This window comes from Gopherus flavomarginatus, chromosome 1, assembly GCF_025201925.1.
Source record: "Gopherus flavomarginatus isolate rGopFla2 chromosome 1, rGopFla2.mat.asm, whole genome shotgun sequence".
Taxonomy (NCBI): Eukaryota; Metazoa; Chordata; order Testudines; family Testudinidae; genus Gopherus; species Gopherus flavomarginatus.
Window position 1 is genome coordinate 173,715,165 of NC_066617.1, and position 23,962 is coordinate 173,739,126.

General features: G+C 43.1%; 1 protein-coding gene across 3 annotated transcripts in view; it reads left to right on the plus strand.

The window, feature by feature from the left end:
• Positions 1-23,962, plus strand: part of LOC127055031 (OX-2 membrane glycoprotein-like) — a 55,396-nt gene that overhangs the window by 21,473 nt on the left and 9,961 nt on the right. For all 3 annotated transcript variants that reach the window (XR_007775386.1, XR_007775385.1, XM_050961595.1), the window contains exon 6: positions 1,269-1,379. Coding sequence is in view for 1 of the 3 variants with exons in the window: in XM_050961595.1 (XP_050817552.1) it covers positions 1,269-1,379 (111 nt within the window). In the remaining 2 variants the exon portion in view is untranslated. The remainder of the gene's footprint in view (positions 1-1,268; positions 1,380-23,962) is intronic.

A 23,962-nucleotide genomic window follows, 5' to 3' on the forward strand; every position in this document is an offset into this window, starting at 1 on the left:
AGCCTGATTCCTTTTGAGCATTCAGTCTTCAGTTACTTGTCCACGGTCACACAAGAAGCCTGTGACAGAAATGGTAATGAAACCCACGTGGCCTGAATTACAGTAGATTTGGTGCCTTGACTGTAAGACAATCCTTCCAATTTTATAGCACCTGGGAAGGCGTGCAAGGCAGTTTGGGACTGTGGATTGAATCCATTAGGCTGTATGATTTTTTAATGATCTTTTTAGCGCAAATGGTTGACAACCAGGACTGGTCAAAATTTTCCACTGAAAATTGGATTTTTAATATTTTTATTGAAAAAATTCAAAATGAAAATTTTAATTTCATCTGGAATTGAACCCTTGGTTTAGGTTTTTGAAAAAAGGTGAAAATTTCAGTTTTGAAAAGAAAACATTGTTAGTTTGATTTTTAATTGTTTTTGTTGAAAAATCAAAAAGGTACTTGAAATCAAACTGTTTTCGCAAAATGTGTCAATTTGGACAAACCTGCAATTTTTCAAAGAAAAACAATTTCAGATGAAAAAATTCAACCAGCTCTTATTGACGCTATGGACATTTTCGGCTTGATCCAATTCTCATTGAAGTCAGTGAGAGTCTTTCCATTAACTTAGATGAGAATTGGATCAAGCCCTTAAATTTTCGTCATTGGGGTTCCGGTGCTAATTCCACCTTGAGATGAAGGAAAGCAGTTTATATGTCTTTGAACTATTGTTTAAGCCTGCTTGCAGGGATCATTACATGCACTCAGTTCATATTTTGAAGGTTAATTTAACCTTTGCAACTACAATAGAAATGTTAAATCAGAAGAAAAGCATGTTTCTTTTATGAATGAAAACTTGGACTCTGGAATACAGTTTGCGGTATGGGGGACTTGTTGGGTAGGATTCTTCAAAAAATAGTGTGGCTTCTGAATACTCAAGGCCCTGCTTATTTATCTACCAATCATCATGACAGAGATGGAGAGACAGTAGGTTTTCTTTGCTGGGAATGATTCTGGTTACACCTTGTTAGCTTGACAAAATGTTTTCTGATTTCCCAAAGGATCTGGAAACAGAATAGGGGGGAAATAAATGGTGAAGACGGGCACCACAGGTATTTTGACATGTGTGTTGTCAAAGATAAATTTACTCAGCCAATTTCTGCTCTGAACAACTCTAGTGATGACCTAAATAGAACTTGGAAAGAGCCCACCTTCGCCCAGTTCCCCATTTGCCCTCTACACTCTCCCATGTATCTGAAGTTCCTTTGTTTTATTTTATTTCCCACAGGGCGGTGGTTTTCAGTTCCTTGGTTGCTGGCCTCAGTGGTCCTACTCATAGTGTTCGTTGTGTTGGTTCTGACTGTGGTGTGCTGGAGAAGGCGCAGGAAAAAGCAAAGCGGTGAGTCACTCTTTCAAGTGGAAGCCAGTAGCTGATTGTGGATTCCATACAGGTGGTATTAAGCACTTGTAAAATGGCAGTTGCATAGGAGAAATTCTGCCTGCTGAGGTATATGTGGTGGTACCAAACGAGACAAGTACATTTCCAAGTTTATTAGAGGTTGCTTCAGTTCCTTATAATTTTGGATGCTATTTGTCTAATACTCTTTTGGAAAGGATAATACACTACTGCATATCATTTCAGTTAACTCCAGTTTAGCGGAGTTAGGTTAAAGTCACAGCAAAGCATAATGTCTGAATCTCACTTTCAGAGTTATGACTGTGCAGATCAGGTACCCTTCCCATCTCTATTGGCTTTACAGGGTTTCACACAGGAGTCCAATCAAAGTCTCCTCAGAGAGGATTTTCAGGAAGGAAACAGCTGACTTCTTCACCCATTTATAAACAATGACTCCACTCCCAGACCCCATCAGAAGAAGGGATCTTACCTGATCACAGTGCTCTTTTGCATTTTAAAGAGAAAGCAGTAGGATAGGATGGAAGAGTTACTGAGTGTCTTTGTAGTTGGATTAAGGAGGAACTGGCCTATAAGGCTGCTCCCTAAAGATAATACAGAGAGAAATGGACCATCCCAGTCACCTCATGCATGTGATAACCTGACAAAGGATCGGTAGCAGGTCAACAGGCCTTAATTAACTCTAGTCTAGATAAGCAAATAGCACAGAAGAGGCAGGGAGGGTGGGGAGGGAAGAGGTAGAACCTGTTAAGGGAGAGAGCTGTGCATGGAGAGAGCATCACACTGAGCTCTAGGAATCATGGGGAGAAATTCTTAGGACTGTGTTGTAGAAGATGTCAGACTAGTTGATGATAATTATGTTTCTGACTTTAATCTGTTAATGCACTTCCAAACTTCCGCATGCCTTCAAACCAAATACACATGCTGAATATTCAGAGGCTTGTTTTGCACTGATATTTTGACTTACCATCATGAAGAACTTTCCTGGAACTTTTCTATTCTCTGTCCAGAACCAAGACTCTATAATATTTACTTCTGAGTGATTCTATAATTGCTGCCGGTACATTGGCTGCATAAAGCACAACCATCTGGGTGAGTACTTCACTGAGGAGAAAGTTTCCAAAAATGAAACCAGTTGCATTTTAACTACTATCAGATTCCCTAACATAGTCCTTGGCATCTTTTAACTGATGCAGAGCACTCACAATCTTGTTATGGTCCCATAAAGAATGAAAAATAAACAAGCCCCTCTACCCAATTTAAATTGTATCATTCTCTAACTCTCAGCACTTTGCAATAAGATGGACAAGTGGAAGTCTTGGTGAGAGCTGATTCTGGCTCCATTGTTCTGTGCAGGTTTTGTACATTAGCTCTTGTGCAAAGAATTCACAAGCAAAATCTATTTCTGTTTGATAAGTGCAGGCAAGTGCTATGTTGTGGTGGTTATGGGCATTCCCTCCTAAGGTTAAATTTCCTCTACTTCACACTCTAATAAATGAACTTAATCTCTCAAATAAACACAATAATTCTTCAAAGGAAAATTCAATTTTCCTTCTCCCCCTCCGCCAGTAAAACATGGACAGACTTTGCCAGGGGAAACATTTTAAAACGCTTCTTTGTAAAACTTTTGTTGAAATTCTCACTTTCTTGGAATCTCACTGGCTAAAGACCCATAGTCAACACAACTTCTCATGCCCAGACGTTATCACAATATGTCAGAAATAAGACATTTTTCAGATTATACACAGGAGTTATTCCACTGTAAGTCATAACCTAATTTAAATCTGCAAAGAAAAGCCAGGAGAACTGTCAAGTTTCTGGCTGCTCTGCTCACGTTACTCTCCCACTCCAGACCAGGGCCAGACAGACCATTTCCATCTTCCTTGGGTAACACAGAAGCTTTACCACTTCTAGGTGTTACAGGGAATGGAGGGGGGATGTGATGCTGTGTGTGGCAGACAAGAGGTTAGGGAGATTGTGATGTGGAGAAGGAGGGCCAGAGAGGACCTGTGCTCCGATGAATCCCATGCTCATCAGAGAAGACTTAAACTACTTTTGACATCTCCGACTCAAAGAATATTTCCAACATATCTCTGAACAAAATACTAACCAAGGCCGCCCAGAGGACTCAGGGGGCCTGGGGACTTTGGCGGGGGGCTCCTGCTTCGGCAGTAATTCGGCGGCGGGGGGTCCTTCTGTCCCGGGACCTGCCGCCGAAGTGATGGGTCTTTGGCAGCAATTCAGCGGCAGGGGCCCCCGCCGCAGGTCTTCGGGCCACTTCAGCGGCGGGTCCTGGAGCAGAAGGACCTCCTGTCGCTGAATTGCTGCCAAAGACCCGGAGTGGAAGAAGCTCTGGTGGCCCGGGCCCCACGAGAGTTTTCCGGGGCCCCCAGAGCAAATGAAGGACCCCGCTCCAGGGCCTCTGAAAAACTCTTGTGGGAGCCCCTGCAGGGCTCAAGGCCTGGGGCAAATTTCCCCACTTGCCCTCCCCTCCTGACACTAACCCACAGAATCCTTCCTACCAGCACTACAAAAAGAAGGATTCAGCGTGGACTCCTCCTGAAGGTCAAAACGACAGACTGGACTTCTACATAGATTGCTTCCATCAATGTGCATGGGCTGAAATTGTGGAAAACCAGCATCACTTGCCCCATAACCTCAGCCGTGCTGAACACAATGCCATCAACAGCTTCAGGAACAACTTTGACATCATAATCAAAAAGGTCGACAAAGGAGGTGCTGTCATCATCATGAATAAGTTGGAAAATGAACAGGAGGCTGTTAGGCAGCTCTCTTAACTCCACATTCTACAGGCAATTATCCTCTGATCCCACTGAGAATTACCAAAAGAAACTACACCATCTGCTCGAGAAACTCCCTGAAAAAGCACAGGAACAGATCTGTACAGTCACATGCCTAGAACCCCGACCAGGGGTATTCTATTTGCTACCCAAGATCCATAAACCTGGATATCCTGGATGCCTCATCATCCCAGGCATTGGCACCCTAACAACAGGATGTCTGGCTATGTGGACTCTCTCCTCAGGCCCTACGCTACCAGCACTCTCAGCTATCTTTGAGACACCACTGACTTCCTGAGGAAACTACAGTCCATCAGTAATCTTCCAGAAAACACCATCCTGGCCACTATGGATGTAAAAGCCCTCTACACCAACATTCCACACAAAGATGGACTACAAGCCATCAGGAACCATATCCCCAATAATGTCATGACAAACCTGGTGGCTGAACTTTGTAACTTTGTCCTCATCCACAACTATTTCACATTTGGGGACAATATATACCTTCAAGTCAGCATCACTGCTATGGGTACCCGCATGTCTCCACAGTATGCCAACATTTTTATGGCTGACTTTAGAACAACACTTCCTTAGCTCTCGTCCCCTAACACTCCTACTCTACTTGCGCTACATTGATGACATCATCATCATCATCTGGACCCATGAAAAAGAAGCCCTTGAAGCATTCCACCATGATTTCAACACTTTCCATCTTACTATCAACCTCAGCCTGGACAAATCCACACAAGCTCTCCATTTCCTGGATACTACTGTGCTAATAAGTGATGGGTCACATAAACACCATCCTATACTGGAAACCTACTGACTACTATACTTACCTACATGCCTCCAGTTTCCATCCAGGACACACCACATGATCCATTGTCTACAGCCAAGGTCTAAGATACAACCACATTTGCTCCAATCCCTCAGACAGAGACAAACATCTACAAGATCTCTATCAAGCATTCTTAAAACTACAGTACCCACCTGCTGAAGTGAAAAAAACAGATTGACAGAGCCAGAAGAGTACCCAAAAGTAACTTGCTACAGGACAGGCCCAAAAAAGAAAATAACAGAATGCCACTAGCTGTCACCTTCAGCTCCCAACTAAAACCTTTCCAATGATCGTCAAAGATCTACAACCTATCCTGAAAGACGATCCCCCACTCTCGATGAAGTGGGTATTCACCCACGAAAGCTCATGCTCCAAAACATCTGTTAGTCTATAAGGTGCCACAGGATTCTTTACTGCTTTTGCAGATCCAGACTAACACGGCTACCCCTCTGATACTAGACTCCAACGAGAAACTGCTGAACTGGAATTAATTTGCAAACTAGATACCATTAACTTGGGCTTGAGTAGAGACTGGGAGTGGCTGGGTCATTACACAAATTGAATCTATTTCCCTGTGTTTAGTATCCTCATACCTTCTTGTCAACTGTCCGAAATGGGCCATCTTGATTATCACTACAAACTTTTTTTTCTCCTGCTGATAATAGCTCATCTTAATTAATCAGCCTCTTAGAGTTGGTATGGCAACTTCCACCTTTTCATGTTCTCTGTATGTATATATATCTTCTTACTACATGTTCCATTTTATGCATCTGATGAAGTGGGCTGTAGCCCACGAAAGCTTATGCTCAAATAAATTTGTTAAGTCTCTAAGGTGCCACAAGTACTCCTGTTCTTTTTGTGGATACAGACTAACACGGCTGCTACTCTGAAACCTTACACTAAGGCAGAGCACCCAGTTTGTCAGAGAACAGATCCTATTTAGTCCTGCTTTTCTCCCCTTTTCAAGTGTGCAGGAGGGGCAGTGGTTGGCAGGAGAAGAGGTAGGCTCCAGCACTGGGAGACCAGGCCTCCCCACTGAACAGCTGTTCGCAACCCCACTGCCTCACCTAATTTCCCAGGCCTAATACTTAGTAAAGCTGCCTGATTTCATGGTTTCTTTGTTTCCATCCCCTCCTACATACACTTGCTCCTATCAACCCATACCTTATATTTGTGCATTTTTATTAGCTCCTGAATATTTAAAATTACAAAAAGGTATGCATTCCTTATGTTGCCTTAAAATGTAAGAGCCCAGCCCTAGCTTGTAATGCAGCTAATTCTAACAACATCTGAATCAGAGCAAAAGTGTATAATTAATATAAATTAATTTATAAACAAATAGAAGAGAAGATATAGTTTCTGAAAAGATTTGATGGGCACAAGCTGTAGAATTGGGAAGTTGACTTTTTCCCAGGGAAAAAAAAAAATCTGCTTGGCAAGGAGAGAGAAATCTCTTCCTCCACACAAACAACACTAAGCAGCCAAAATATTTTTCCTTCTTGAGAAAAGATTTGATGAAACAAACAAGATTATATTTTTTCCAATAAAAATATATCAGAATTAATCTTTGGTCAAAATATCCCAGTTGATAAATTAGTGCAACTCCACTGAAACTAGCTGAGTTGTGTCCTCTTACAACAGTGGTGAAATGGATGGTGAAAAACACACCCAGAGAGAGGCTGAGAGCAGAATGCAATTGCCTTTGAATAGTCTGAGATTTGGGTATATGGACAACTTGCACTTGTCTCTTGTAGGGGTGCGGGACTCAACCCTGCGGTGCCTCCTGCTGGTTGTCCTCAGGAATTAGCTTACTGCCAGCCAGGACCGCCCCCTACTGGCCCATGATCCACCTGTCTTCTAGCCCCTGTGTCCCTCCCTGGACCCCAGTGCCCCTTTAACTGGGGTGCTGCCCCCTGCTAGTACCCCACCAATCTGGGTATCCTCTCCCTGGGAAACCCCTAACCCACTACCCCCACTTTGCCTCAGTTTTGACTACTGCCCAGTCTCCACCTAGTCCCCGCTCCCTGGGGCAGACTGCAGGGTGCACGCCACTCATCACTGGCAAAGAGGGGTTTGGACCTGCTTCCTTTGCCTACCCTTGGCTACCCCTCTATAGACCTAGTACCTGTCCTGGCCTTTATCAAGGCTGCAGCCTGGGGCTCCCCAGCTCCTCTGCCTTTCCCCAGCCCTGCTCCACTCTAGGTACCTTGTCTCTAGCGTTTAAGCAGCCAGGCCTTTCTCCCTCTACAGGCAGAGGGAGAGTGTTTGCTCCTGGCTTCCCTGGCCTTCTTATAAGGCCCTGTTCCTCAGTTTGGGGCATGGCCCCAGCTGCAGCCGCTTCCCTCTGTCAGCCAGGGTTTTACCTTGTCCTCTGCACGGCTTTTCCAACCCCTTCCAGGTTGGAGCGGGTTATCACCCTGCTACACTCTGGAGACACTGCTTGAAATGCAAAGGCCTGCAAGTGAGCTTTGCACATATGGCTTCTGAAATTGTTATCAGCAGTTGGAGCTTAGTGCTCCTGAGGTGAATATCACTCTCTTCACCTAAATGTTTGCTCAACTCAGTGCAAATTTGGTTTGACAGACCTCCCTTTACACACTCACCATGTTTGTACTGCTGTGTTTGGATCTTGTGTCCTGACAGAAATAACACAGAATATTTTTATGCTACTAGCCCAGAAGAGGCTTGTGTGTGCCAGAAGTTCACTGTTGGAGTTTGGGGTGAAAGAGTGGAAGGCAGAGAAGCATAGAGTCCCATACTCCAGCGTTTGTCAGTAACTTAATCCCAGTAACATTAACCAAAGTACATTTTGATGGTTTCAGATGTACATATTTCCTCCCATTTCTAAAATCTGTCAGCTCATTGTTATGCCAGTATGAGACCCTCCCAGAAGTCTGGAAGGGCCCTTTACCTCAGTTCTTTTAACTTACTCAGTCCAGTCTGGACCAGTCTATTAATTTCCCACTTTTCCTTACATACAAATAATTTTATAGAACACGTTTAGTTGTACTTTTGTTAGTCCGGAAAACTTAGAGTAAAGTCCTCTGCACAGCAGTACTTTGTCTAAAGTCACTGTAATCATCCTGTACTATTCCTTGCTGTGAGGGAAAAACTGAGGAAACGTGTTTCTCATCCTTTTAATACACATCAGATTTGTTGAAGGCCTCACTGTTTATGTTATGCTGTAAAATACTCTCCAAAACTTGCTCACTCTAATCTCTCTTTTTCACTTTCCAGCATCTGGTTTTCTAATTGTTTTTATCTATTTACTGATAACTGCTGAGAGACTCTGTCTTGTGTATGATTTCCTCCCGCTCCCCCGAGAGTTATTTGGTAGACAATTTTCTTAAATTAATTCCCATTTGAGTTGGAGGGTCAGTCATTTAAGATGGTGTACTAAAAGTCTGCACTGTATTGGTTGCTTTTTGCTTACCCCAAATTGATTAAAATGCAGACATAATCAGAAAAATAGTTAATAACAGCATATTGTCACTCACCAGGCCAGCTGACACTCAGGGGAGTGTCATGAAGTCACATCTACTAACTCAATTGGCGCAAAGCAGTTTGCACTGCCATGAGCCCTGCGGAGCCAATACTGCAGAGACAGCATGAGCAGGATTCTCTTTAGCCTCTTCTATCATCAAGAGACGTGTTAGCTAAGTCCTGATTGCAGAATCTGTATTGCTGCTGACGGTGGGACAGGCAGAAATGACACTGGTAGATTTTTTTGAAATCTCAGGCTGTTTGCAGCATAGGCCATTTGGGAGGGTGGGTGGTGGGGGAATAATTGCTCTGTTTAGTTAACAGAGCAAGTTTGAGCTCATATAATGTCAGGAAGAACTATGGAACTACCCACAGTAATCTTTTATGTTCAGACTATATCGGGCCAGTGCAAGGATATTTCACGCCCAAGGCAAAACTTCCACCTTACGCCCCCCACTCCAGCCCGGGGAGCCAGGGCTGTCCCTAGCTATTTTGGTGCCCTATGCAGCCCCCCCCCCCACGGGATGGGGGTGGTGTATGGAGGCCCAGGACTCCATGGGAGGGCTGTGTGGGGCCCCGCCCAAGGCCTCCACAGGAGGGGGGGGCTGGCCCCAGGCCTCCGTGGGGGTTGGGGGCTGGCTACTTCCTGTGGGAGTGGAGTGACCCGGCCCCAGCCTGCTCCGCTCCCCTGGCTCTCAACAGTGCTGCTGGTGAGTGTGTGGGGGTGGTTTCCCCCTCCCCCCCAAGCCTTGGAGCCAGGGGAGGGGAGCAGGCTGGGGCCGGGTCACTCTACTTCCCACAGGAAGTAGCCAGCCCCCCCTTCCCCTGTCCCCCATGGAGGCCTAGGGCCCGCCCCCTCTGCCCCGCGGAGGCCTGGGGCCCCAGCCTGCCCTGCTTCCCTGGCTCCTAGGCTTGGAGGGAGGGGGAAACCACCCCTCAGCACTTGCTGACAGCGCGGCTGGGAGCCAGGGGAGTGGAGCAGGCTGGGGTTAAGTTGCTCCATTTACTATGCGGTGAGTGCAGGGTCAGGCCTGGCTGCAGTCTTCAGGGGAGTGGGGCAGGGCTGGAGCAGAGCGAGGGCAGGAAGAGGCGGGGTTGGGGTGGAGCCGGGGAGCCCCCCTGCAGCAGCTCCCTGCCCCCCCTTCCACAGCTCCCAGTCCTGCAGTACCCCCCCCACAGCAGCTCCCTGCCCACGCTCCGCCTGGGCAGCCCCCCCGGCGGCAGCTCCCCGCCCCAGCTCACCTCTGCTCCGCCTTCTCCCCTGAGCATGCCGGCACCGCTCCACTTCTCTCGCCTCCCAGGCTTGCCGTGCCAATCAGCTGTTTGGCGCGGCAAGTCTGGGAGGGGAGGAGAATTATAGCGGGGGCGGCATGTTCAGGGGAGAAGGCAGAGCAGAGGTGAGCTGGGGCGGAGAGTGGTTCCCTTGCACACACACCCTTACTTGCTGCGGGAGGCCCTCCCGGCACCCTACTACCCCCGTTTTTGTTTCACATGGACAAATCATTTCAAATGTTTTTGTGAAAACTGAATTTTCTCTCTACCTACCTATTTACCTTTCTAGGATTGAAACCTGAGCTCCCTAAGTGTCTTTCCATTTGTTCTGGAGGACAGGGTACTGGCCTGGGATGCAGGAGAACCACGTTCAAGTTACTTTGTCTCATTCAGATGAGAATTTTTCATTGTAGTTCACTCTGAACCAGGCAGAGCCGGGACTTAAAGTGAGGTCTACCACCTCCCAGGCCAGTGCCCTAGTTTCCAGGCTGCAGAGTGTCAAAGAGGTTGTGTGCATCTCTCTCAAAATGTCTTCCCAGCAAAACTTCATTGAACCAGATGTGTCTCTGCAAAATGTTTCAGCTTCATTGAAACAGCATTGTCGGGAGGCATGCTCTCCACCAGAACTCCCCCTTGGGTCAGGATGCAGGCAGCATTGTAGGGACTCTTCCCGCTTTAGTGCTCTGTTTGTCAGACAACCTGGTTCTGCAGACCGTCTGCACAGGCCACCCTTAAAGTTCAATCCCCTTTCAGGATATCTAAGTCATGCTGTAAGCTGGCTGACCTCTACAAAGTCCCTTTACTTAGCTTTGCTTGGGTCCTCAGCGAAGTCCTTCTAAAATCAAACAGAACTTAACATAATCACACTTGTCTTCTGCAGAACAGCAGATCCCAGAACTTATCCTTGGGCCTTTCAGTAGAGCTCAGAACTACAAACAAAAGGAAACACTACAGTAGTATCTTTCATATCTCTCCAGGCTTTCCATCCCTCTTGGGCTCCTCTTCAGCTCCCAGGACTGCCTCCCTCATTCCAGAGGCTCCACACAGGAGTTAGTGCCACTCCTGGGGATCAGCTCTCCAGCCACAACCCAGCTCAACTGCTCTCCTCCCCCTAACTTTGTCTTGTGTTTTGGCGCAGCAGCCTCATCATGTGAGGTTATGGAACAATAAACACAAAAGCAGCCTTGCTGTGTTTCCTTAAGGATATTGGACTGAGTGAAAGGATATTTAAAAAAAATGGCTAAAAATGAACTTTTAGCCATTTTTTTTAAACATCCTTTCACTCAGTCCAATATCCTTAAGGAAACACAGCAAGGCTGCTTTTGTGTTTATTGTTCCATTTACCTGACATTCTCCCTAGTCTCTTTAGAGAAAAAGATTTGATTCCAAGCCAGTTCTATTATTATAAAGAACCTTTTTTTTCCATATGTCATGGTACATTTCCCCACTCTGAACCTTAGCATCCAAAAGATGGGGTACCAGCATGAATTCCTCTAAGCTCAATTACCAGCTTAGAACCTGTAGCGCTGCCACCAACCAGGAATTCCAGTGCCTGGTACACTCTGGTCCCCCCAAAACCTTGCCTGGGGACCCCCAAGACCCAGTCCCTCTGGATCTTAACACAAGGAAAGCAAACCTTTTCCCCCACCGTTACCTCTCCCAGACTTCCCCTCCCTGGGTTACTCTGGAAGATCACTGTGATTCAAACTCCTTGAATCACAAAACAGAGAGGACAATTCACCTTCCTCCCTCCTTCTCTTTCCCCCTCCCAGACTCTTCCTGAGAAAGAAAGTTAGCCTGACACAGGGAGAAATTAGCCTCTATCCCCCTTTCCCCCCACCAATTCCCTGGTGAATCCAGACCCAGTCCCCTGGGGTCTCACCAGAATAAAAAAAAACAATCAGGTTCTTAAACAAGAAAAGCTTTTAATTAAAGAAAGAAAAAACAGTAAAAATTATCTTTGTAAATTTAAAAAAATGGAATAGGTACAGGGTCTTTCAGCTATAGACACAGGGAATACCCTCCCAGTCTAAGTATACAAGTACAAATTAGAATCTTTTCAGCAAAATACCAATTTGAACTCCTTTCAGCCAAATACACATTTGCAAATGAAGAAAACAAACATAAGCCTAACTCGCTTTATCTACCTCATACTCACTATTCTGGATCTATAAGAAACTGTATCAGGGAGAATGGAGAGAAACCTGGTTGCACATCTGCTCCCTCTGAGCCCCCAGAGTGAACAACAACCAAAACTAACAGCACAGCACGAAAACTTCCCTCCCTCAAGATTTGAAAGTATCCTGTCCTCTGATTGGTCCTCTGGTCAGGCGACAGCCAGGCTTACTGAACTTGTTAACCCTTTACAGTCAAAAAGATATAAAATACTTCTGTGCTATTAACTTTTCTTATCTGTTTATGACACCATAGAATATTGTCCACAATGCCATAGAAGATGATCAACAGTTTCACTGGTTTTGCATGCTTTATCTAACCCATCTTTGTCTTTTTAATAAGTTTAATGTATCATTTAAGGCACAAAGACCTGCTAACACTCTAAAAATGACTACTTTGCTGTTTCTATGATGAATGTGGAGTATAGTATTGTCTTTGATTTTTGAGCGTACATCATTCTTCATCCTTTTGTTTCCTTAGTCCATAGTTCTTGCCATTCCTTTGCAAGCTCCTTCATGACTGTTCTTGTACATTCTTGTCTACTTAATGGTATCTTAATATCCACCTCCTCATTTTTCGAGCTTGTTTTGCTGCTCTGTCAGCCCTCTCAAATCCAGATATTCCAATATGTGCCAGAATCCATGCAACTGTTACACCAGTACTTCATTGCATTATTTCTGATGTTAGGAACATTATTTCACTTATTATGTCATGTCTGCTTTCCGAAGTCCCTGTTCTGATTGCCATAATGCCTGACAAGGAATAAGATAAAATTAAACCTGCAGCTGGTTGCACATCTCTTATGCAGATTAGTGCCAACATTATTCCCATCAGTTCACCGTCAGAATGGTAACATAATTTGATAACCTTTTAGATTTCTGGATTTCAAGACTGGGAACATAGAAGGCTGCTCCCACTCTCTGTTCTGTCATCTTTTGATCCACCTGTATGGATTTGGCAAAGCTGGCCGCATGTTTCATAAATAAATTCAGAAATTTCATTGTCCATAATGTGTGAGGGTTTTTCTTCCCTCAATTTTTTCATACAATTCCAAAACCACTAATGGGGGGGAGGGAGAGTTAACTTTCCAGCTGTAATTTGATTTCCCATGACTAAAAATTTTTCTTTTTTACGTACCTCCTGATAGTCTGAGGAAATCAGTGGCAATCCATATAATTTTGTCTACTAAGCTCCCAGCAATTCTCATAAACCTGTTGTGCACTTGTGTTTTCATGGTTCCCTTTTACCTTTGCCCAAAAGCTTAGAGCTAACAGTTCCATCCTTAGATTTACAGGTGCGTCTCCAGTGGGTATCTACAGTGGTGGTGGTCTCATTGCACAACATGACAATTGCAGAGCTTGGGCCCGGAGCAGTTCCAAGTTTCTAAGAGTTGTTTTTGAGGCTGAACCAAAAGGTTGGCTTTTGTAGTGTAAAACTGATCTTGCTCTATACATCATCATCAGTACCATCTTATCTGCACCCCATTTGTTTCCAGCTACATTTTTAAGTAAGTTCATCCTACTTTTACACTTTTGTATATTATCTATGTGACCTTTACAACTTAATTTATTATTAAACTGTCTTCCTAGAAACAAACTTTTGAACTATCTGAATTTTTTCACCATAAAGAAATAAGTTCCAGTCTTCATTAATTTTCTTCCTGGTTAAAGGCATGTCCTTAGTTTTTGCCAGTGAATTTACATCCCCAATCATTTCCCTGAAGTTCCTCTTTTCCTTGGTTACTTTGTCTTATAGGAACTAAGCATAAAACATAGACATCTGCAAAAAGGGAAATACCTATTTCCATCTGCACACTTTCTGGGAGGTCATTTATCATAATGGAAAACAGTAGAGTTAATAAAATAGTCTCCTGTAGAGTTCCATTTGGAAGCTTGTAGATTTTTTATAAAGCTGTCTCCACTTTGACTTGTATAGTTCTCTCACTTAAAAAGGCCCGTATTCACCCACATTTTTCTCTTTTTATTTCAATGTTGGCTAGTTTATAGGAGGCCTTTTATCCATAGCATGTTATATGCTTTTTCAGTGTCCAAGAAGACTGTTATCCTAAAGTTCTTAGTCCTTATGCTTATTTTTGTCCTTCATTTCTAATCTTACTGTATGGTCAACTGCACATTTTCCTTGACTGAAACCTCTTTGTACCTCAGTTATAATATCATTTTTCTCCAAGTATACCACTCGTCTTACATGTATAATTCCCCCCCCCCCGTGATTTTCCCCACACACGATGTGAGGGCAATAGGCCTTATAAACCTCAGGTCTCCTATATACCTTGCCTGGTTTCCTAATTGGTATTACCAATGCTTGTTTCCATTCTATTGGCAGCAATTATTTTTCCAAATATTATTATAGAATGCAATAGAATCTTTAGACTCCCTTCTGACAAGTGTTGGAGCATTTCATTACTTCATATTATCTCTACCGGGAGCTTTATTTTCTCCTTTTTCTAATCGCTGCAATACTGCATACTAACATTTTTGTTTAACACATCATCGGTATATTCTCTACAGCCATTTAATTGTTCACAGTTTTCCTCCTTTTTTTTCTTATTGCTTTGATTCATGTCACTGCTGACCTTTTGGAATTCTTTTGCTAAAATGTCTGCCTTTCCTAGGCTGGAGACCTCAGTTTCATTGTTTACGATAAGACCAAGTATACATTTACTTTTACTTCAAAACCCATTCATTCATAGAATTTCTGAAAGCTTTGAATCTTTATTCCATTTCCCACAGAAATTTCTCCAACTTTCTTTTTTTGTCTTTTTGATAATCCTTTCTGCCACCACCTTATATCTTCTGTATTCATTATGTCTTCACTATTCATTGTGTGTTTTGCTTGCTTGCATGCCTTATGTCTTTCCTTGATTGATAATTTGCAATCCTCATTCCATCAGGGAACCAGATTTCTAAGTCTAGTCAGGGCCGGCTCCAGGCACCAGCTTAGGAAGCAGGTGTTTGGGGCGGCCACTCCAGAGAGGAGCGGCACGGCCAGCTATTCAGTGGCAATTCAGCGGAGGGTCCCTCACTCCCAGTCAGAGCAAAGGACCTCCCACTGAATTGCCGCAGATTGCGATCACAGCTTTTTTTTTTTTTTTTTGGCTACTTGGGGCGGCAAAAACCCTGGAGCCAGCCCTGAGTCTAGGGCAGGGGTAATCAATTAATTTTTTTATCAACATCCAAATTTCTTGGTCCAGACTCCGGAGAAAATAATATAGAAATAACAACAATGATAAAAAGGAAATTAAAAGATTTCATGATCCATTCAAAAGTGTCTGGTGGTCCGGATTTGGCCTCCAGTCTGCCTATTGACTACCCCAGGTCTAGGGCAATTTGATGTTTTGTAGATGGCCAGATCAGCTGCTGCTGTAATTCCTTTTATTACATTGTTATAGAATTATCCTAGGTTGTCACTTTTAGTGTTGCTACATAAATATTTATCACATTTAATCTAGGAAAGGTCCTGGTCAGCTTTTAGAAAATTCCAGCTAGTACTCTTTGGTGATTTCAACATTTTCTCAGCCTTGGCACTCAATAAACATAGGGAAGTGATCACTTACCATTATCTTGTCTCTAAATTTCTGAGCTGCATTTACTAGCTATATGATTTGACCTTTTCCATCAGAAAACTGTTCCATTGACAAGTTTTCAGTCAACTTTTGTACTATCCTATCTCTGAGAGTGGTCAATGCTGGATTCTCCAGAGACAGGTGTTAAAAATCCATACTGTAACATGGTGGGGGGAGGGGAAATATCCTCTTGATCCCAGCTGCTGATCAGTTTATGGCCTGAAATGACCTGAGACTTTCTACCCCTTGTAATTTTTATCCTATCTGTGCTACTCACAGAGAGAGAAATTGAGCAAGATGTTTCAAATTGTCATAAGTAACATAGCCCGAGGTTTTCCAACTCTCTCATGCCCCAGATCATTCCTCTTCTAATACCACAAGTGTGTATTTATCAAAAAGTTGAATTCTGTGGTCCCACAGCCAAGGCACTACAATTTGAGAACTGCAGCTTTTGAACGGTATTCAGTGCTCATACATATTCTCTCTCATGTACAGACAAAAATCAAGAGCAAGTTACTGAGACATACAGATGGTCAGAAAACGGAGGGTTTTTTTCAATGGAAAATTTAGAGTTTTCAGTAAAAATTCAAAACTGAAATGTTCTGGCCAAAAAACAAAGTATTTATTTTGCCAACCTCAATCTCAAAGAAATTGTAGTTCAGGTGTTTCATGCTCCCATTCTCTCCACAGGCTTGGTTCCTGACTGGACTACATTTCCCATTAGGCACCACAGTCTCTCCACTTAGTAACGGGAGGCAGAGCTTCATGCAGTTGCGTGGCTCCAATGCATCATGGGAGATGAAGGCCAATTGGGAAGCCTGGCCCGTCCAAGAGAACAGAAGCAGGAGGGAACCAAACTGCAACTCATATAATGCATCACACTGGCATTTCAGAGCTGATTTTTTTTTCAGATTTTAGACATTCAATTTTTCTACTAAAAAATCCCCAAAATTTTCAGGAGAAAAAAGACACTTTTTTGCAAAAAAATTCATTTAGTTGAAAACACAATTTTCCACCAACCCTCCTGAGATTATTGTATAGCTAGGCTTGGTTCTAAAGTAGCAGGTAGTGATGTGATTACTTTTATTTTGTGTGTCTAGTTAATCATTTAAACCTCACTGAATGGAACACACTGTCTTGATTAACTTCTTACTCATGTAAATGTCTAGTATTTATTTTCAGAATTACTCCTCTGTTGTCTCAATGCTATTTTGCAGCACTGTGATTAAAAGTGGTGAGGATTTAGCGTTCAAGGCAGAAATGGATTGTGAAATCTATGCAGAACTGTCTGATGTGACACTACTGCTGGTACGTAGTAATTGCCCCAACTGGAAGGTTTAGCCTGGGTTTCTGGTTTGAGAATGACCCAGCATGTCTGATCTGACACTGAAAATTCACCTGAAAGGAAAACCCACTGTATTAAGTCAATGTTCAGTTGTAAACTTTTGAAATACAGTGATAATGTTTTATTCAGAGTTATGAATATTTCAGAGTTAGAAACAACATCCATTCCCGAGGTGTTCACAACTCTGAAGTTCTACTGTATTTTCCAAGAATATCCCAGTCAGAATGTCTCATTGCCACTAGAGCCTTACCCTGGAGTCTTGTTTTAGAATTTCCGTTGTTTAGTCTGGTGTGGCTTTCTTGTAAAGGGGAGAGTATTTTGGTTGTGGACAGATGAATATTCTGCAATTCCAGAAATATATTTTGCCACAGTCAGTTGTTTTGGCTCCATGTGGAAAATAATCTTACAAACAACAAAGAAAGCCATGACAACAATCCTCACAGTGACGTATGATATAATTAAGGGGTAATTTTGAGGTAATTCAGTTAGTTAAATCCCCACCTGCCCTATCCAAGGATAAACATTGCACAGCACAAAAGCAAGAGTATTTATGAACTGTTCTTGGTTTAATAATATACCATGCTGCTTTCTACTTGTACTTAGAATTATTTTTAAAAGAAGAATTGTGAATGCAGGATTACTCATGCATCTGCCAGTATCAGCTAGTAGCCCTCTGTTTGTCTGTCTGCATCATAGAAGGAAAGGTTTGCAGCCATTCTTTCAGTGCATTCATTCATAATCTTATCTGGCTTCTCTCCCATGGAATTGTTCCCTCTGTTCCCTCAGTTTTTCATGGTATAACACCTCTGTCCTGCATAGCACTAGCTCTTCATTCCTGTTTTCGTTTTCCTTTCAGCACTGATAGGTACTCCAGAGAACTAGTAGCTGCTGAGATTATACCTTCAAGGGGAGAGCATGTGAGTAGTGTGAGCTGTGCTGTGGGGCTTCTGGAAAGTGGGAGTGGGAAGGAAAGTAGCAGAAGCAGTGTGGGAGGCAGGAGACAGGGCTGTGTGAAGAACTGAATATTCAGTTTGGGTGCAGGTCCAAAAGCTTCAAAAAATAATTAGCTTCAGGTCAATCTGAAACAAAATGTTTCAATTTTTCAAGGATTTAAAAAAAATCTTTTAAATGCTTTGAAAATAAGAGAAATTCTGAAACAGATAAATTGCCAAAATCAACCCAAATTAATGAATTGTTTCAGTCGGTCTAAAAAAAGGTTTTGCATGGAAAAAAAATTCATCCAGCTCTAGCCAGGAGAGCAACAGTAATGTGGAAAATCCAGGTTTGTTGGGGTATCCCAGAGGGTCAGGTGACCAAGGCACATTTTCGCTAGGTGAAGCAACTGGCCTAGGAAAGAAGCGATCTGGCTCTATCTCTTTTCCATAACATGCTGAGAAGCCCAGGAAGGCCTGCTCTAGATATGGAAATGAGCTAATAAACTGTTAATTAAAGCAAACTGGGTTTTCAGCATATATTATAAGCAGGCATTTAGGGACATAAGGGTCCAATTCTTCTGTGAGTTACACCTCTCTAAGTTTCCTGAGGAAACTACAAGGCATTGGTGACCTTCCAGAAAACACCATCCTAGCCACCATGGATGTAGAGGCTCTCTACACAAACATCCCACACACAGATGGAATACAAGCTGTCAGGAACAGTACCCCTGATGATGCCACAGCACAACTGGTTGCTGAGCTCTGTGCCTTTATCCTCACACACAACTATTTCAAATTTGATGACAATATATATCTCCAGATCAGTGGCACCGCTATGGGCACCCGCATGGCCCCACAATTTGCCAACATTTTTATAGCTGACCTGGAACAACGCTTCCTCAGCTCTCATCCACTCACGCCCCTTCTCTACCTACGCTACATTGATGACATCTTTATCATCTGGACCCATGGGAAGGAGACTCTGGAAAAATTCCACCACGATTTCAACAGCTTCCACCATCAACCTCAGCCTGGACCAATCTACACGTGAGGTCCACTTCCTAGACACCACGGTGCAAATAAGTGATGGTCACATTAACACCACCCTATACTGAAAACCTACCAACCGCTATGCCTACCTTCATGCCTCCAGCTTCCATCTCGGGCACACCACACGATCCATTGTCTACAGCCAAGCACTGAGGTACAACCGCATCTGCTCTAACCCCTCAGACGGAGACCAACACCTACAAAATCTCCATCAAGCATTCTCAAAACTACAATAACCGCACGAAGAAATAAGGAAATGGATCAACAGAGCCAGACGTGTACCCAGAAGCCTTCTACTGAAAGAGAAACCCAAGAAAGAAACCAACAGGACTCCACTGGCCATCACATACAGCCCCCAGCTAAAACCCCTCCAACGCATAATCAGGGATCTACATCCCATCCTGGACAATGATCCCACACTTTCACAGGCTTTGGGTGGCAGGCCAGTCCTCGCCCATAGGCAACCTGCCAACCTGAAGCATATTCTCAGCAGTAATTGCACACCGCACCACAGTAACTCTAACTCAGGAACCAATTCATGCAACAAACCTCGATGCCAACTCTCCCCACATACCTACACCAGCGACACCATCACAGGACCTAACCAGATCAGCCACACCATCACTGGTTCATTCACCTGCACGTCCACCAATATAATATACGCCATCATATGCCAGCAATGCCCCTCTGCTATGTACATTGGCCAAACTGGACAGTCTCTATGGAAAAGGGTAAATGGACACAAATCAGATATTAGGAATAGCAATATACAAAAACCTGTAGAAGAACACTTCAACCTCCTTGGCCACACCATAGCAGATCTTAAGGTGGCCATACTGCAGCAAAGAAAAACAAACTTCAGGACCAGACTTCAAAGAGAAACTGCTGAGCTTCAGTTCATCTGCAAATTTGACACCATCAGCTCAGGATTAAACAAAGATTGTGAATGGCTTGCCAACTACAAAACCAGTTTCTCCTCCCTTGGTTTTCACACCTCAACTGCTAGAACAGGGCCTCATCCTCCCTGATTGAACTAACCTCATTATCTCTAGACTACTACTTACTTGCATATATATACCTGCCCCTGGAAATTTCCACTACATGCATCTGACGAAGTGGGTATTCACCCACGAAAGCTCATGCTCCAAAATGTCTGTTAGTCTATAAGGTGCCACAGAACTCTTTGTTTCTTTTACCTCTCTAAATGTAGAGCTCCTCAGTTTCAGTCCGTCGTGGTTCTCCAGATTTATACTTGTGTGACCAAAAACACGTGCAAATGCATTCGTTTCAAGGAGTACCAAGTACAACTAAAACTATTTCTGTTGACTGCATGTGAAGTTGTGTTGACACATGAAACATTTCAGATTTTATTTGTTACAGAAAAGAGTCTTTGTTGCACTTCCAGCTACATGGTACTCAGTAACCAAGGGAGAAATTCTCCTGTGTGCAAAGGGCCAGTATACAGCCTTCAAAATGAGCCTTGTATTGGCCCTCTTCACAGGGGGAATTTCACTGTAAGCGATTTAACGTAATTGCCCCCACACACCTCATTTGTGTCATTTCACAGTGTAAAATGATTTCTGATAGCTCCTTTCTGCTGTTCATTCAAATCATTTACCATGTTCAAAATCGCTGGCCATTGAAAGCTTTATTTTACTGATATGGAGGCAAAAATTAACATGACCTTAACATATGAACAGTTTCACTGTTACAAATCCCCATTTAATTCCTCACAGAAATTATTTGCACGTGATCTTTGAAATGCTAATGCTGGTTCTGTCATGTAAGGAGGGTAACCGTGCCATTTCAGTCTCTTTTATCTACATAAATTGTGAAAACTCATTAGACAATAGGATTTGTAGATCAGCTTATTTGACCTGTCAGATTTTATGTAGTTTCTTATTGAAAGGTGGGTCTCCCTCTGAATAAATTGTGGATGACACACCAGATGTAGTTGTAAGCTGTTCCCACTATAGTTACTTTTGTCAAGTGTCTTTTTGTTGTGTGTATTTCACTGTTGAGATCAAAACCCATGAATTAGACCTCCCCAAACTAATGAGATTTTAAAACATTACATTATTTTTTCCGTCTTTTGATTTTGAACTCCTACTGCCCATCTCCAGTGTGACAATTACCATTGCTCACTCTCCCGAATGTATTAGGTAAGGTGATTTTGGCCCCTGCTGCAGGAGCTCTCACCTCCACATTGGCCTGTCCTCTGCTGATGGAACATAAATCTACACTATGTAGAAGTCAAGCATAGGAGTTTATTATATACAGCACTGATGGAGTGTCACCTTGCTTTTTAGGCTCAGAGACACACTGTCAATCAATTGATTACAGTGGATTCTGTGGATTTTCCATGAGCAGGGGAAAGTGATGGCGTAGGTAGTCCCAAACCCCCGGAGAGGTCTAGCAGCAAGACAAGATAGCACAGTAGCCAATAGTCAAAGGTTACAGAATGTCTCCACCCATGGTTTTAGGTTAACAAGTTAACATTTAATTAATACTTTAATAAAATGTATTATTATAAAATATGTATACATGTTGAATTCTGATTTGGGATTCATTGGAATGAAGTGGGCTCCTCTGATTGTCCAACAGGTACATACCTAGGGGTTAAAGCAAAGAAACAGTGAAAGTATATAGCAATAAGGATTGTTTTCAAGTTATTCATTTTAAGGCAGGCATTGGTCCCTGGGAAAGGGAGGTGGGAGGAGGCCATATACTATACTGACATGCTTGAACCTTTCATAAACTTAAGGTTGGCGTGTGGGAAGAACATCTCCCCACGGAAGAAATGAGCACAACAGAAACAGGGCTTCTTTGTTCTGTTTGCAACTTTGAATAAGACACAGTTATTCCTCCAACATCTGGCAATTTTGCTGATCAGGCTTATTTTAGCAAAAGTAAGATTATCTTTTGTTTGTTCTGCTTTCTCTTAGCTAATCGCTATTTGCTAGGCCTCTGGTCTCGTGACCAAACTCTGGACTTTTGGGGCCTGTAAAAGAGCTGACACAATTCATATACCAGATTGTTATATAAACAGCACATGAATTTTAACCCTTCACCTGCCCAGCAATTAATCCTGTCCCCCAGCCCCTCCAAAAGTTCAGTCTGCACCCAGCCCACATTACCCATCTGTTCAGCCCAGCCTCACTTCTGTCCCACCTGGGTTTCTTGACCCTACTTCTTCCAGATGTAGGCCAACAGCAGAGGGGTTCCCTCTCCCCTTTCTAGAGTGAGGGCTGCAGCTCGAGTGGCTCTTCACCCACCTCTACCTCTTCCCAGGCTGGAGGCGGCAGGGGGAGAGCAAGGAGCAGAGGCACAGTTCTGTCTGTGTTGCTTACAGGAGAGAGGAGGGAGTGGAGCCTTGCTGAGCTGATGGGCTCTTTGCATCCTCTCCCCTCCTGTGAGAATGGTGAGCAGAGGGGAGAGACTCTGCTGGATTATGGCAGGGCAAAATTTAGTAAGGTGCCTGCACGTTGATTTAACCATCTATGTAGCCATCCTTCAGAAATTAAGAATCTGAATATTCTGTCTATATTTTATTTTACTCCATTTTTTTTCATTGTTAGAAAATGTGTTTCTTGTTTATCAGGTAACTTTTTACCCATGATTTCTATCAAGCTGCTTTTGGATGGAAATTGGAGTTGAATTAAAAAATGCACAAATCAGTCAGCATTTAAAAATTGTTTTAATTAGTTAAATAAAACTACTTTAAATGTGTAGATTACATAAGAAAAAAAGTGAAACTAAAAGTGTTTCTGCAGATCTTTTGTGCACAACAGCTTGAAACTACTAACAACTGGAAGTAAGTAAATTACCAGAGTTCACTCTGTTCTAAAGACTGAAAATAATATAAAAACTTAATGCAGTACATGGCATGTTGTGCCATATTTATACAGCTGGAATTCAAAAGTTTGTTAAAGATGTCTTGCCCCCTAAATTGATCCTGTCTATAAAACAAAATCTTGGACTTGGTCCTCACAGTATATCAGCAGGACTCATTGGTTCAGCACATAATTAAAAAAAAAATTATTTTAGTAGATTCTAGTATGTTTCAGCCTTTTAAGGTGTGGCTTGCCTGTTATGGGCTGGAGGGCCTGGAGTGAGCACACTCTGAATACTGACTGAGCTACAGCTGAGAAATCATGTGATTTCCCCATGAAAAGCTGTTGTGGGTGGGGGGATCAGGAAACTGCAGGAAGTGAAAGGGTCTGCAGGAAATGCCTGACATCAGGGGAGTCTGGAGCCTTCTGTGGGAAACCCTGATTGGGTCTGGGCTTGGACTGGGACAGAAGAAGAGCTCTGGTGATAGAACATGCCACAGCTAAGTATAAATTTTTCTGTTGTGGTGATGAATGTCATTTGGGGACTCTGAGGATTTTTGTGAACTGTTTCAATTAAAGCAGACATGATTGGTGGTAACTCAGATAAGCCCATGTGCTGTTCTTAAGGGGCCTCAAAGAGAGGAGAAACAGTAGTGGGGTGCTGCAGAATGACCTCCAGCCAGGAGGGGGCACTCAGGAGGCAGCTGGCCTTGTTACAGGCCTTAACATAGCCTGTCATAAATTCAAATTTAATTTTAAACATATTTGTTTTTCAAAAAGAAAACTCTGATTTAAATTTTAAAAATCTGTTTTTTGTTTTGTTTTGTTTTATTTTTATTCTAATTTTTATTTATGCTCCTGGAGAGCCATCAGTTGGTAAGTCCCACTGGTAACTACTCACTACTGATCTGAGGTGGCTTTGATTCACTAATCTAGTGTACAAGTGAAATGCTCCTTCAAGTTAAACCAGCAACCCCACCATCACCACCGTTATGAATCTCCAGGAAAGGACCGTGTTCCATCGGGACAGCTTGTGCCAAAAGAGAAATAACTGGCACAAAGTATGCTCTAGTCACTAACTTTTGAATAATCTCTTTTGAGCTTCATTCAGAAACAGATTCTCAAGGCACATTCTCTAGTAGGAAAACAAAAAACAAAACAAAGCCTCCAAAAGGCTTTCACTTTAAGAATCCTCTTCCTTGGGGGAAATAGTAAACCTAATATTGAGGGGACTGATGTCAGAAGTATACTGA